The 15,510-nt window shown below is 45.5% G+C and overlaps 1 protein-coding gene across 1 annotated transcript in view; it reads left to right on the plus strand.

Annotated features, from left to right (window-relative positions):
• The window catches only part of ACTN3 (actinin alpha 3), a 43,403-nt gene that overhangs the window by 23,468 nt on the left and 4,425 nt on the right, over positions 1 to 15,510 (plus strand). The window contains exons 6-18 of the mRNA XM_081968516.1: positions 1,282 to 1,360; positions 2,408 to 2,489; positions 2,982 to 3,067; positions 5,291 to 5,383; positions 6,836 to 7,066; positions 9,610 to 9,757; positions 10,390 to 10,540; positions 11,612 to 11,720; positions 11,828 to 11,968; positions 12,281 to 12,463; positions 13,196 to 13,330; positions 14,055 to 14,234; positions 15,252 to 15,398. Coding sequence (XP_081824642.1) covers positions 1,282 to 1,360; positions 2,408 to 2,489; positions 2,982 to 3,067; positions 5,291 to 5,383; positions 6,836 to 7,066; positions 9,610 to 9,757; positions 10,390 to 10,540; positions 11,612 to 11,720; positions 11,828 to 11,968; positions 12,281 to 12,463; positions 13,196 to 13,330; positions 14,055 to 14,234; positions 15,252 to 15,398 — 1,765 coding nt within the window. The remainder of the gene's footprint in view (positions 1 to 1,281; positions 1,361 to 2,407; positions 2,490 to 2,981; positions 3,068 to 5,290; positions 5,384 to 6,835; positions 7,067 to 9,609; positions 9,758 to 10,389; positions 10,541 to 11,611; positions 11,721 to 11,827; positions 11,969 to 12,280; positions 12,464 to 13,195; positions 13,331 to 14,054; positions 14,235 to 15,251; positions 15,399 to 15,510) is intronic.

The raw sequence follows: 15,510 nt of genomic DNA on the forward strand, positions 1-15,510 counted from the left end.
TTATGCGAAGACTGCTATCATATCTCCCCTTAGTCACCTCCTCCGTAGGCCAGGCATGCCCAAAGTCTTCAACTGATCCTCCTAGCACTTGGGTTCTGGATTTTTCATCCTCTGAAAAGCCCTCTTCTGAACTTGCTCCAATTCGTCATTGTCATTTTCGAATGGCAGCCTCCAAAATTGGACACGGTATTTCAAGTGAGGTCTTCCTGGGGCAGAATGGAATAATGACCTTGTGCTCCTGAGAGCATCTGCCATTTTAGCAACTGCATCACACTGCCGGCTGGCATTTAATTTTATGGCTGGCAAGCACACCATGTTGTGGCCCGCCATCGGCCAGTGGAGCTGGCAACAGATTCGGACAGTGGGGAGGTTGGGGAAGGCTCAGACGAGGGCTCTGTGTCAGAGGCAGAGAGGGGGCGGGCAGGCCATATGCCAATTATCAGCTGCCTTCAGAGATAGATATCAGTGGGGCAGACGAACAGCTGGAGCCTGTTCCCAGTGTGCGCATGCGCAGAGTTGCCAGACAGAGGGAACAGCTAAAGAGACAAAGTTGTAAAAATGAGGTCAGTCACATAACCTGTTTTACAGCCATCACAAGCCATTGTGGTCAGTCATATGACCGACCCGTTTTACAGCCGTTACAACCATGATGGGGAGGCTCCATCTCAATCATCACTTGTAAACTACCTGTATCAAAAAGCTGTGTGGAATGCCATAATTTAGAGAAAGGCAAAAGGCTTCAGGGAGAAACCACAATAACAAATCACAAGAACGGTGGGGAAATAAATCATTAAGCTATTGTGACCGATCTGGAATAGAAGCTACGGGTAGTCCTCGGCTTATGGCCACAATGGAGCCCAAACTTTCTGTTGTCAAGTGAGACCTTTGTTAAGTGAGTTTTGCCCCATTTTGCAATGTTTTGTGTCAAGTTAATTAAACGAATCACTGCAGTTTTAAAGTTAGCAACATGCTTGTTAAGTGTTACTAGCTTCCCCGTAGACTTTGCTTGTCAGAAGGTCACAAGAGGGGACACTTCAACCATCACAAATATGAGCCAAGCACTTAAATTTGGATCATGTGGCCCTAGGGATGCTGCAGTGGTTGTACGTGTGAAAAGCAGTCATAACTCACTTTTTCCAGTGCCGTTGTAACTTTGAACAGTCACTAAATGAAACATTGTGAGTCGAGGACTGTCTGAATGGGGAGGGAGGCCTCTGGCTTCAGTTGAATGCATCCCACACTTACTTAATCTTCCTTCTCTCCCAACGTGCCCCTTACCAGCTGGAAGGATGGCCTGGCACTCTGCGCCCTGATCCATCGGCACCGTCCCGACCTCATTGACTACGCCAAGCTTAGAAAGGTGATGGGCTTTCCTTGTAGACCAGGGGTGTCCAAACTTGGGAACTTTAAGACTTGTGGACTTCAACTCACAGAATTCCCCAGCCAGCATGATGTTTGGCTGGCTGGGGAATTCTGGGAGTTGAAGTCCACAAGTCTTAAAGTTCCCAAGTTTGGACACCCCTGTTGTAGACCACGTGTGGCTCTTTCCTTCTGACTCTTTTGGCTGTCTCTTTCTTTCTTTCTTTCTTTCTTTCTTTCTTTCTTTCTTTCTTTCTTTCTTTCTTTCTCTCTCTCTCTCTCTCTCTTTCTTTCTTTCTTTCTTCTCTTTCTTTCTTTCTTTCTTTCTTTCTTTCTTCCTTCCTTCCTCCTTCCTTCCTTCCTTCTTTCTTTCTTTCTTTCTTTCTCTTTCTTTCTTTTCTTTTCTTTAAAGCAACTTCTGGGCTCATCCTCATCTCTCCCTAACATCCCCTCCTAACCGTCCCATCAATGTGCCACAAGGATGGGTGTCAGAAAAGGTCAAAATGGCAGGCATGGCTGCATGATTGAAGCCGCGCATCTCTTTATGCCCAAGCAATGCCTATTTTTTAGAAAAAGGCAGGGGGCTTTATTGATTTGATTTGATTTTTTGCTTGTTTGCTGCCTTCCCACTGTTCCTCCCACTTTGAGGTGGCTTAGAGCATTCAGTGGTTGAGGGCTTGTGCAGATTTTTGCAACTCAGATCTTCTGTGATGGCGCAGTGGTTAGAATGCAGTATTCGCAGGATAACTCTGCCCACTGCCAGCAGTTCGATCCTAATTGGCTCAAGTCTAAGTGCTGTTGTTATTGCCTGCCTGCCTTCCTTCCTTCCTTCCTTCCTGCCTGCCCAGTGGTTCGAATGCAGGATTGCTGGCTAACTCACTGCTCATTCAAGCAGTTTGATCCTGATTGGCTTAAGGTTTTCATGAACATGCAAACCTTGGTTAAGAGATGTCCAACTTGTTCCCTCCCTCCCTCCATCCTAGACAACCCCCTTTTCTCAGAGTTGAAAGCTCCTATACTAGGATAATTGTGTCCATTCCTTCCCTAGGATGATCCCATTGGGAACCTCAATACAGCTTTTGAAGTGGCTGAGAAATATCTGGATATCCCCAAGATGCTGGACGCAGAAGGTAAGAGAAGCTCAATGTGGTTTTAAAATGTAGGATTGGACCGGAGCAGAGTAAGTTGGGGGTGCTCCTGTGGCTGGTGAACTTGTTCACCAGAGGGGCAGGTGAAGGGAACACATCTGCGTTCAGGCTCACTTACTCTCTTGCGTTATCAAGCTTCTTGGTGCAGTGGTTAGAGTGCAGACTCCTTCTGCTGACTGCTGGCTACCTGCAATTTGGCAGTTCAAATCTCACCAGGCTCAAGGCTGACTCAGCTTTCCGTCCTTCCGAGGTCGGTAAAATGAGGACCAAGATTGTTGGGGGCAAGAGGCCGTCTCTGTAAACCGCTTAGACAGGGCTGTAAAAGCACAGTGAAGCGGTTTATAAGTTGAAGCGCTATTGCTATTCTTATCAGAGTAAGTGCTGGGTTGGCCGAGGGGCAAATCTTCCGAAAAGAAAATGCTTCATCGTGTTCCGCTTCCATCATTTGCTTCTTTTCCTGGTTCCCCTCTGCAGATATTGTCAACACTCCCAAACCAGATGAGAAAGCCATCATGACATACGTTTCTTGTTTCTATCATGCTTTTGCTGGTGCGGAGCAGGTAAAAATCAAGTTTCTTCCTTAGGCGTTTAACTTTGTAGGAGGCAAGACTCAATGGGACAAACGAATATATATGTATATGTTGTATTTGTGCTGATAAATAAATAAAGTTTATAAAATAAATCAGCACAAATACAACACAAATATAACAAAGGCAACATTAAAAATGTGGTTTTCTGCCTGGATGGTCTCAGGCGGTGAGCCGATAGACAGAAAGGGGGAGTAGTGAGTTCCCTCCCATATTTGGGCATACCAGGGGTTGTAACACAAATACATACATATATACATATACATACATCATACATACATACATACATACATACATACATATTTATATATATGTGAGTATGTGTATGTGTGTGTGTTGTATTTGTGCTGATAAATAAATAAAGGGAGACTAGTATAGATCTATTTCAAGCTATTTAGCTCTCATCAGCTAGCCATACCCTTACTGGGATTCGAACCTGGGCTGATGAGAGCTAAATAGCTTGAAATAGATCTATACTAGTCTCCCTTTATTTATTTATCAGCACAAATACAACACAAACATAGCAAAGGCAACATTAAAAATAAAAATACGGTTTTCTGCCTGGATGGTCTTCTGTAATGAGCCGAAGGACAGAAAGGGGGAGTAGTGAGCTCCCTCCCATATTTGGGCATACCAGCGGTTGTAACACAAATACATACATATATACATATACATACATCATACATACATACATACATACATACATACATACATATTTATATATATGTGAGTATGTGTATGTGTGTGTGTTGTATTTGTGCTGATAAATAAATAAAGGGAGACTAGTATAGATCTATTTCAAGCTATTTAGCTCTCATCAGCTAGCCATACCCTTACTGGGATTCGAACCTGGGCTGATGAGAGCTAAATAGCTTGAAATAGATCTATACTAGTCTCCCTTTATTTATTTATCAGCACAAATACAACACAAACATAGCAAAGGCAACATTAAAAATAAAAATACGGTTTTCTGCCTGGATGGTCTTCTGTAATGAGCCGAAGGACAGAAAGGGGGAGTAGTGGGCTCCCTCCCATATTTGGGCATACCAGCGGTTGTAACACAAATACATACATATATACATATACATACATCATACATACATACATACATACATACATATTTATATATATGTGAGTATGTGTATGTGTGTGTGTTGTATTTGTGCTGATAAATAAATAAAGGGAGACTAGTATAGATCTATTTCAAGCTATTTAGCTCTCATCAGCTAGCCATACCCTTACTGGGATTCGAACCTGGGCTGATGAGAGCTAAATAGCTTGAAATAGATCTATACTAGTCTCCCTTTATTTATTTATCAGCACAAATACAACACAAACATAGCAAAGGCAACATTAAAAATAAAAATACGGTTTTCTGCCTGGATGGTCTTCTGTAATGAGCCGAAGGACAGAAAGGGGGAGTAGTGGGCTCCCTCCCATATTTGGGCATACCAGCGGTTGTAACACAAATATATATATATATATATATATATTCATTTTGTGTAGGTAATCCTCGACTTGTGACCACAATTGAGCCCAGGATTTATGTTGCTAAGTGAGAAATTTGTAAAATGAGCTTTGCCCCATTTTACGACTTTCCATGCCACGTTTGTTAAGTGAATCACTGCAGTTGTTACGTTAGTAACAGGGTTGTTAAGTGAATCTAGTTCCTCCGCTGACTTTACTTGTCAGAAGGTCGCAAAAGGGGATCACCCGACCCCGGGACTCTGTCTGTCATAAGTATGAGTCCATTGCCAAGCATCTGAATGTAAATCATTTGACCATGGGGATGCTGCAATTAGTCATAAGTGTATAAAATGGTCATATGTCCCTTTTTTCAATGCTGTTGTAAGTTTGAACGGTACTGTTGTAAGTCGAGGACTACCTGTACTCTTCCCCTCATGTCATTTTCTGGGGCTTTTGCAGAATTCACTCCTGGTGGATTCAATCCTGCCAAATGAGGATTAGTTTAAAAATGCCATAAACTGTTTTGCTTTGTTATCTTTCAGTTAAGATATTTTTTTTCCCCAAAGACATGTATGTTTAGCAGAGAATGTACAGGGGAACTAGAAAATCCCAGGGAGTTCCTTTCTCCCCATCTCCTGGGGAGGGGGCAGAGGGAGAGAGAAAATATTTTTATGGTGTGTTATAAATTATGTCTGCTCCCCCCCCCTTTTTTTTTTTTTTTGCTTCCAGGCTGAGACAGCAGCCAATAGGATCTGCAAAGTGCTGGCTGTCAATCAAGAGAATGAGAAACTGATGCAGGAGTATGAAAAGCTGGCCAGTGAGGTAATTTGCATCTTAAATTCCCCGCAGGGGAAGTTCTAGAACCAGGCCCATTTTAATTCCCACCTTAATCTCTTCCTCTTTCCAAGATTGCAGCAGCGATTTTATTCTATCCAATAGCGAGGATGGAAGGAAGAACAGGGGTGGGGGGGGGGAAGGAGGATGACTGATACGTTAATATCCAGATTGGGGAGAGGGTATTAGAAAGGAGAATGCAGAGGAACCGAGTTGGAAGGGACCTTGGAGATCTGCTAGTCCAACCCCTTGCTCAACCAGGAGAGCGAAACACTAAACTGCAATCTTTATTTTAAATCAGATCAAATCTTTTCCTCTGGATTGCATATTATCAGGCCTGAGAGTTGTAAGATGTTAGAGCAGAGCTTGAAAACATTATAGCAAATCCATAGGAGGGGAGCGATGAGGGACACAGCAAAGGATGTGGATCCCCACTGGCTCCTGATGTTTCCTGTTGAGGGGGCAAAAGCAAGCTATTGTCCCAAGTGTGATAGGTTTCCCTTAAGGCAAAAGGAAAGAGGAAGAACCTAATCATGAGCATTGTTGAAAATAAGTAAGGATCGCACATTGATTTCTCTCTGGTTTCTGATTTTGGGTCAAAACCGTAGCATCCTCATGCAAATATGTATTTTAACAAATAAAGGTAGGAAGCCATGAATTCAAGTCTCACCTTAGCCATGAAAGCCAGCTGGGTGACTTTAGGCCAATCACCAGGAGACGGGGAGTTCTAGTCCTGCCTTAGGAATGAAAGCCAGCTGGGTGACTTTGGGCCAATCCCTTGTCTCTCTCAGCCCAATGCACCTCACAGGGTTGTTGTGGGGAAAGTAGGAGGTGTGTTGGATATGTGCACCTCCTTGAGTTATTTGTAAAAGTAGTAAATGTGAGATGCAAAGAGAGAGTGAGATGGGGATGGCTAGAGAGTAGATGATAGATAGATAAATAGATAGATATATGATTTAGATATTTAGATATTTAGATAGATAGATAGATAGATAGATAGATAGATAGATAGATAGATAGATAGATAGATAGATAGATAGATACCATATATATTGATGGAGGGAGGGAGGGAGGGATAGGTAGAGATGGAGAGAGAGAGAGAGATGGCTACAGAGAGGGTGGGTAGGTGGGTGGATGGATGGATAGATAGATAGATAGATAGATGATAGATACTGTAGATATTGATGGAGGGAGGGAGGAAGGGAGGGAAAAGATAGAGATGCAGAGTAGGAGATTGATAGAGAGATAGATAAAGAGATAGATAGATAGATAGATAGATAGATAGATAGATAGATAGATAGATAGATAGATAGATGATAGATAGATAGATAGATAGATAGATAGATAGATAGATAGATAGATAATGCCCCCAAAGGAAGATTGAGTTAACAGTGATTCCCAAGGCCCCCAGAGATGACTGATCCTCTTTCTCCTGGGCAGCTGCTGGAATGGATCCGCCGCACCATCCCCTGGCTGGAGAACCGGGTGCCGGAAAAGAACATGGCCGCCATGCAGCGCAAGCTGGAGGACTTCCGGGACTACCGCCGTGTGCACAAACCTCCCCGTGTCCAGGAGAAATGCCAGCTGGAGATCAACTTCAACACCTTGCAGACCAAGCTGCGCCTCAGCAACCGTCCAGCCTTCATGCCCTCCGAGGGGAAGATGGTCTCTGTAAGTCAAGGAGCAGAAATGGGGGAGCCCCACAAGCCACGGGGGAGGCTGGGCTTCACATTGGCTGGCCACAGGTTTCCCCGAAAGCCGCCTTTGTTTCTGAAAGCATCTGGCTGGAGCATCCATCCTCCTTTGTTGTTAGTCACAAAGTCATGTCCAACCCATCGCGACCCCATGGACAACCTTCCTCCAGGCCTTCCTGTCCTCTACCATCCTTTGGAGTCCATTGAAGCTCAAGCCAATTGCTTCGGTGACTCCATCCAGCCACCTCCTCCTCTGCTGTCCCCTTCTTCTTCTTTTGCTCTCCATCTTTCCCAGCATCAGGCTCTTCTCCAGGGAGTCCTTCTTCCTTCTCATTAGGTGGCCAGATCCATCCTCTACTTCCACAGTTTTGCCCTGCCTGTGAAAACTTCTGAAGGAGTTTCTTCCTTTCTTTGTTGCTTTTTTATTTCAAGACACGTCTGTGGGAGATATCCCTCGAAGACATTCCTATCTAGCAGAATACTACTTATTTTTAATTAAATTAAACAATTAAAATGGGGTTTCCCAACCGTGACAACTTGAAGACCTGTGTACCAACTCTCAGAATCCTGGGGAATTCCATGGGTCTTCAAGTTGGCAAGGTTGGGTAACCTTGCATTCAAGGTTTCCAAAACTTGTTGAAGAGCTAGTCTAAGCCCCATGCCATTTTCTGAGAAAAGGAAGCATTTCCTAAATATAGAGCTACCTCCAAAGAGGCCTGCTTAGCAGATTTTTTACAGGCCGGAAAACGAAGAGAAATATTGAAAAGCAACAAATGTGAAGCTTACGTGGTCATTTGACCTTTTGCACGCAAGCAGAAACTCCTTCGTTTTTGAGAAACTATCCCCAAGAGGAAAATCTCAAGTGTAGCGTCTATAAAAACAGTTTTCAACACTGCAGTGTTTAATTTCCAGAATTGGCCTTGCAGCCTTGCAGGTTTATTAACTGATGCCAGCGAACGTGGTGCTATTAAAGCACTTCATTAAAACAGCTCATTAAGGTTTGCTTTTCATTATCCTTACACTCTTGACACTAAGATTTGTTCACCTTGATCTTTTAAGTAGCAGGAGCTTTGTGGTTTAAAAATCTCTATTTTTGGCACCGTGTTGCTAAGGATTCGCTTCGTGTTGTTACATTAAAAAAAATTAATGGATTACTTCTCTTTTTTTTTTGAATCTGCCTTCTTCTCACGATCTGGAGCTGAACCCATAATGTTATCTTACGATCAAAAAAATAGAAATGAAGACAGATTGCCATCCATTAAACAACTAAAAATACTCTCATCAAATCATATCCTTAGTCAACGTTTAAAAAAAGCTAAATGGTAACAAAAAGATAAAAATACATGAAAAATAAATTCCTTCGCTTACCCACTTGTTAGGCAGAGTGCCGAGAAAGCTGTTTTAATCAGTTGCTTACTTGCTCTTTGATTCACCCACTGAAAATAAAATAAATTACTGCCTTCAAAAGAACAGGAATGAAGACTAGCTTCCCTTCTTGTAGCCCCTAAATGTTTTAAAGTGTTTATTCAGCAGAGATTAAGAGGAGGGTGTGAGATCTTGCGACCTGTTGCTCCTCTGCTTTCAGCTCAGTGTAAAACTGTCTCTGGTGACTTTGTTTTCCAAAGATTTGTTTAATTAACTGGATAACAGAGTTGGAAGGGACCTTGGAGGTCTTCTAGTCCAACCTCCTTCTCAGTCAGGAAACTCTAAAGCATTTCAGACAAATGGCTATCCAACATCTTCTTAAAGACTTCCAGTGTTGGGGCATTCACAACTTCTGGTGGCAACTTCTGTTCCACTGGCTAATTGTTCTCGCTGTTAGGAAGTTTCTCTTTAGTTCTAAGTTGCTTCTCTCCTTGATTAGTTTCCATCCGTTGCTTCTTGTCCTGCCCTCAGGTGCTTTGGAAAATAGGTCGACCTCTCTCTCTCTTATTTGTGGTGGCCCCCCAAATATTGGAAGACTTGGAGATGACATTGATCAATCACCTTTTTAAACTGCCCATCGCCCTTAACAGAGGGACTGTGGACAGTATGCAATAAAATATGAACATATTAAGACAATATATACGTTAAAAAAATTAAATAAAAGCGGCAAGGGTACTTAAAACACTTTTTAAAAATTAATTCAAAGGCAAGGGGGGGGGTTCCTCAGGGCACTAGCCACCCCCAGGGCTGCATACTCCTCTGGGCTCCCCATCCAAGGTTTCAGAGCCATATTTTCTGGAAGGTCAGGAGGCTGAGGGCCTGTCTTCCCTTGGGAGGGTGTGGAGAATGTTTCACAGGGCAAGGGCAACAGCAGAGAAGGCTCATTTCTTGGACCCCCACCCCCACCACCCCAAATCAGGGTTCTTTAAACTGATGGGGTCCGCAACATACCTTCCCTGCATGACCAGGTGGGATGGGCAGACATCATGGGAGATAGAGAGATGTCGCTTCGTCAAAGACATCTTTGGGAGCGAGAAGGGATGTAGGAGGATTTCTGAAGGTGGCTGAGGATGTCCTCCCGCCCTGTGCCCACAGGATATTGCCAATGCCTGGAAAGGTCTGGAACAAGTTGAGAAAGGGTATGAAGAATGGCTGCTGACGGAGATCAGGCGCCTGGAGCGCCTGGACCACCTGGCTGAGAAGTTCAGGCAGAAAGCCACTCTGCACGAGAACTGGACCAGAGGTATCTGGAGACCCCAACAGAATCCCCTTCTCTGCCACCTGCTTGTTTATTTAGGCATATCATACATGGGCTAGCATTGGAGTGGGTGCAATGGCCTAGCAGTGGAGCTCTCGCCTCGCAATCAGGAGGCTGTGAGTTCAATCCTAGGTAGAGGCAGACATTTCTCTCTCTGGGCACTGAGAATATATCTGCTGAACAAAACTCCGCACTGGCGACAAGAAGGGCATCCGGCCAGTAAACACTCTGCTAGCTCCATTCAGTTGCCCAGAACTCCACCCCACGAAGGATTATGGGGTTGTTAAATGATGATGATGATGATACATGGACGAGCATTATATATTAACATTTCAGCTAGGTGAGCAAAACACAATAAAATATACATGTCAAAAACAGATCTGTGTTCAGATAGCTAACCACTGAAGCACAGCAGCATTGATATTTTCAAAAATTAGACACTGGACCCATATATGCCCTCAGCTTACAGCCGGTCACGATCGAGTTTGATGTGGGACTCTGCAGTCGCACTGAGGGGAGGGTACTCTGCCCCATTTATACAGAGATGCTCTCAATCAACCTCCAGCCCCCTCCCCTCAGCCGGGCCTTTAGCTCTCCTCTGCTTCCTTTCCCCCCAGGGAAGGAAGAGATGCTGTCCCAGAAGGACTACGAATCAGCTACGCTCTATGAGATCCGGGCACTGATGCGCAAGCACGAGGCCTTTGAGAGCGACCTGGCTGCCCACCAGGACCGCGTGGAGCAGATAGCGGCCATCGCTCAGGAGCTCAAGTAGGTGTCAAGAAGCTGGCAGCAGCCTTATGGAGAAACACAAGCACCCCGCGTCATCAGTTCTGCTCCCCAATTCTACCTACTAGGATGGCTGCCCCAAGCCACTGAATGAGGCCTCTAAATGCCTTGGGAACCTGGCCACCAAAGAGAGGAACGATGTATATACTTGTAGCAATAGCACTTAGATTTACAGACCGCAGATTGATAAACCGCTTCATGGTGCTTTACATCCCCCCTTTAAGGGGCTTACTGAGAGTCTCTGGCCCCCAATAATCTGGGTCCTCATTTTACCGACCTCAGAAAGATGGAAGGCTGAGCCAACCTTGAGCTGGTCAGGATCGAACTGCTGGCAGTCAGTAGAATTTGCCTGCCACGCTGCCTTCTAACCACTGCACCACCATGGCAAGAATAGCATACCATAGTACTAGACGTAGCACTTATATACCGCTTCGCAATGCTTCACAGCCCTCTCTAAGCCATTTACAGAGTCAGCTTCTTGCCCCCAACAACCTGGGTCCTCATTTTACCGACCTCAGAAGGATGGAAGGCTGAGTCCGCCTTGAGCCGGTCAGGATCGAACTGCTGGCAGTTGGCAGTGTTAGCCTGCAATGCTGCCTTCTAACCACTGCACCACCATGGCTCTTATATAGAATCATACAGTTGGAAGGGACCTTGGAGGTCTTCTGATCCAACCCCGTTCAATATGCATCATACATTATGTGTATATACATACATATATACATACATACGTACGTATATGTAAGTGTGTGTGTGTGTATTTATTTCAGTTTCAAAGACCAAACTAAAAGGAAAAAGAACGTATTTGTGAACCTGCTTAAGATGGATTAAAGCCGTGTTTTTCCGCTTTGACAACTTTAAGATACACGGAATTAGACTCCCACAAAGCACATCTTAAAATTGCCAAGGTGGAGAAACGCTGGATTAAAAGAAGGAACAGATAAGATAAAATCAAGTTAAGATCGTGTGGACTTCCCGACGATCCATTCTGCACGTGCCTTCATGACCTAGAAAAACCAAAAGGGCCGTGTCTCAAAACCTTTCTCCCCGCAGTGAGCTGGACTACCACGACGCAGCCTCTGTGAACTCCCGCTGCCAGGCCATCTGTGACCAATGGGATACCTTGGGGACGCTCACTCAGAAGAGAAGGGATGCCCTGGAGGTGAGAAAGGAGCACAGGTTGAGGCAATTGGATGTGGCTCATGGGTTTTGGGCGGAAGGCGTGGACCAGGGTTTTCATCCAGCATTCTTTCCCCTCTCTCTGCCCAGCGGGTGGAGAAGCTGCTGGAGACCATTGATCAGCTGTATCTGGAGTTTGCCAAGAGAGCCGCCCCATTCAACAACTGGATGGACGGAGCCATTGAGGACCTCCAGGACATGTTTATCGTGCACAGCATCGAGGAGATCCAGGTCAGCCTCAGGAGAGCAATGGCACTTTTAGACTTATATACCGCTTTACAGTGCTTTTACAGCCCTCTCTAAGCAGTTTACAGAGTCAGCCTCTTGCCCCCAACAATCTGGGTGCTCATTTTACCCACCTCGGAAGGACGGAAGGCTGAGTCAACCATGAGCCAGTCAGGATCGAACTGCTGGCAGTGGGCAGAGTCATCCTGCCATGATGCACTCTAACCACTGCGCCACCACAGCTCCTAGGATGGCGCCCACACTCCTCCAGGCCCTTTTAGGCATCCACTGACCGAAGCTCTTTCTTCTCTCCTTCAGAGCCTGATCACAGCCCACGAGCAATTCAAAGCCACCCTGCCAGAGGCCGACAAGGAGCGCATGGCCATCCTGGGCATTCAGAACGAGATCCAGAAGATTGCTCAAACCTACGGCATCAAGCTGTCGGGCCTGAACCCCTACACCGCCCTCTCCCATCACGACATTGCCAACAAGTGGGATAAGGTAAGAACCAAACAAGGATTAGGAATTTGAGAATCTGGGGTTGCTGGGTGAATTGGATCCCTTATAAATTGCTGCCCTCCCTCCATGTTCGGTATTTATCCATCTGGGACCACAACGGAGCCCAAAATTTCTGTTGATAAGGCAAGGCAGTTGTTAAGTGAGTTGTGCCCCATTTTACGACCTTTTCTGCACAGTTCTTAAGTGAATCATGTTAAGCGAATCTGGCTTCCGCAGCGACTTTGCTTGTCAGAGGGTCACAAAAGGGGGGGTCACATGACGCGGCAACCGTCATAAAAACAAACCAGTTGTCAAGCATCCGAATGTTGCCTGGGGAGGCTTTCACAACGGTCATACGTGTGAAAAATGGTGGTAAGTCATTTCAGTGCTGTTGTAACTTTGAACGGTCACTATATGAACTGTTGTAAGTCGAGGACTGTCTGTAGAAGGTAATATTTGTAGCTCAGTGGTGGTTTTTTTTCTTGCAGACATTTCATCGCCCATCTGGGTAACATCAGTGCTAGAAGGGAGTGAGTTTTCTTCTGTAGGAACACTGATGATGTTACCTAGTCGGGTAATGAAGCATCTGCAGACAACAACCAAGCTCAGAAAGCACCAAACACCCCATTATTATTGTCACTCCCTGCTTTAAAGGGGCTAGATTTGGGGCGGGGAGGGTGGCATTACTTTTCTCAGTGAGATTTTAAATGGTTTGCTTTCTCTCCTTCCACTTAGGTGAAACAGCTGGTCCCACATCGCGACCAGACCTTGCAAGAAGAACTGGCAAGGCAGCAAGCCAACGAACGCCTGCGACGTCAATTCGCCGCCCAGGCTAATATCATTGGTCCCTGGATCCAGACCAAGATGGAGGTCGGGCCTCCGTTCTCCTTTCCACATCAATATTGCGCTTCCTGTTCCTCTGGCGGGATGGGGCAGGCTAGGACTGGTTATCGAGTAGTTGACTGGGGAATTCTGGGAGTTGAAGTCCACGCCTCTTTAAGTTGCCAAAGTTGAGAAACACTGCCCTAATCTAAATCGGAATGGGGCAACTCTCCACAGTCAACTCACCTTGGGGCAACTCGGCTGCAGGACAATTCAACAATTAAATTTAATGACCTAAAATAATTTTTTTTTAAAAAATGATTTAATTTTTGTCACTCCCATTTCATTCTGTCCCTCCTTTTGCATCTTTTCTTTAATGATTCGATTCCACCATTTCTTTAGTATTAGTGTCACTCTTGCCCCACCCAATGAGTTGCCCGCCATTGAGTTGGCCGTGGAGAGTTGGCCGCAGCGAATTGTCATAGAATCAATCCAAATACCTTTTCAATATAGAGGCCATTTAAAGCATTCACACTAGAGAAACATGTAACCTGGGGGGAAAAAACATAGAGGGCTAGTCTAAAGATGGATCAGAACAGACAAATAAGTATAAAACACTCAAATTGTTTTTCTTAGACCCGCGTTTCCAATTTGCAAAATCTCACCAGCTTCTGGCGATCAAGGATGCCTCGTAATATTTGTGGGAAGAAAGTCCCGGGGAGAATTTGAGCCAGGTACCCAACCCTTAAGTCAAAATTCTCTAACCCTCCAGGAAATCGGTCATGTCTCCGTGGACATAAGTGGACCCCTAGAGGACCAAATGAACCAACTGAAGCAGCACGAGCAAAATATTATCAATTACAAAGTGAATATTGACAAGCTGGAGGGCGACCACCAGCTCATCCAGGAAGCTCTCGTTTTCGACAACAAGCACACCAACTACACCATGGAAGTAAGTGCCGGGACAGAGGAGGGCGAGGAAAGCAGTGGGAAATACTGGTGGTCAACTTGCAAAGCCTCCCTGGCCTGCTCTCGAGTTGCCATAGGAAAAGGGTGGGGGGAGGTGGAAAACCGATGAAACGGCACGGCAGCAAAAGACAGAAGCACATTCCAGACTTATCTCTCTCAAGGCTGTATCCCAGGGTTACTTACAGAAGCCGGAGGGGAGTGATCTCTACAACCCGTGAAGTTGTCCCGTTGGAATGTGATTGATGACACACCCCGGAGGGAGGGGGGAAACAGGGTCATGATTGGGGTCGTAAATTACATAAGTGCTGACATGAAGCTCCTAATAAATAACTGGATTTCTGTTGCAGCTTGGCTGGAGGCTCATGATTTAATTAGGGCACTGGTAGTCCTCGATTTATGACCTCTATTGGGCGCAGAATTTCCATTGCTAATCAAAGGAGTTATTAAGTCACTCGCACTCCACCTTACGACCTTTTTCGCCAGGGTGCTTAACGAATCACTGCAGCGAAACCATGAGGTTGTTGAGTGAATCCAGATTCCCCCATTAACTTTGCTTGTTGAGAAGGCTGCAAATGGGACACTGCAACTGTTGCCAGGTGACTGTGGGATCACGTGACAGGACCCAAACTTTGATCATGGGACTGGGGGATCATGGGACGGTCCATAAGTGCGAGGACCAGCCGTCAAGCCGTTGTTTTCACTGTAACCTTGAACGGTCACTAAACGAATGGTTATAAGTTCAGGACTACCTGTCTGTGCCTGAGAAATTTGTCAACGACGCATTCCTGAATTTGGGGCCAGCCAAAATCTTCAGGCAAAGTTCTGATCAAGTGAGAGTGAGCGTTTTCATGTCTTTTGACATGCCAAGTTCAACCGTGGAACCAATCCGGTCTGTTTCTCTGTGCATGTTTATAAAAGAAAGAAAGAAAGAGGAATCTCTCTTATTCCTGCCTCTTCTTCTCTACCGCTCTCCTCCTCCTCCTCCTCGTCTTGACTGCAGCACATCCGCGTGGGCTGGGAGCAGCTCTTGACCACGATTGCCCGCACCATCAATGAAGTCGAGAATCAGATCCTGACCCGCGATGCCAAAGGCATCAGCCAAGAACAGATGAACGAGTTCCGGGCCTCCTTCAACCATTTCGACCGGGTGGGTAGCAGACCGTTCTTGTGCCAGTATCTCTGTTAACGAAAATACCTGTTCATGGTGTTTGGGGGGGCTGTCACTCAAGCCACACACTGGGGGAACTTTCCGAATCTCC

This window comes from Natrix helvetica (assembly GCF_964273705.1).
Source record: "Natrix helvetica genome assembly, chromosome: 16".
NCBI classification, from domain to species: Eukaryota; Metazoa; Chordata; class Lepidosauria; order Squamata; family Natricidae; genus Natrix; species Natrix helvetica.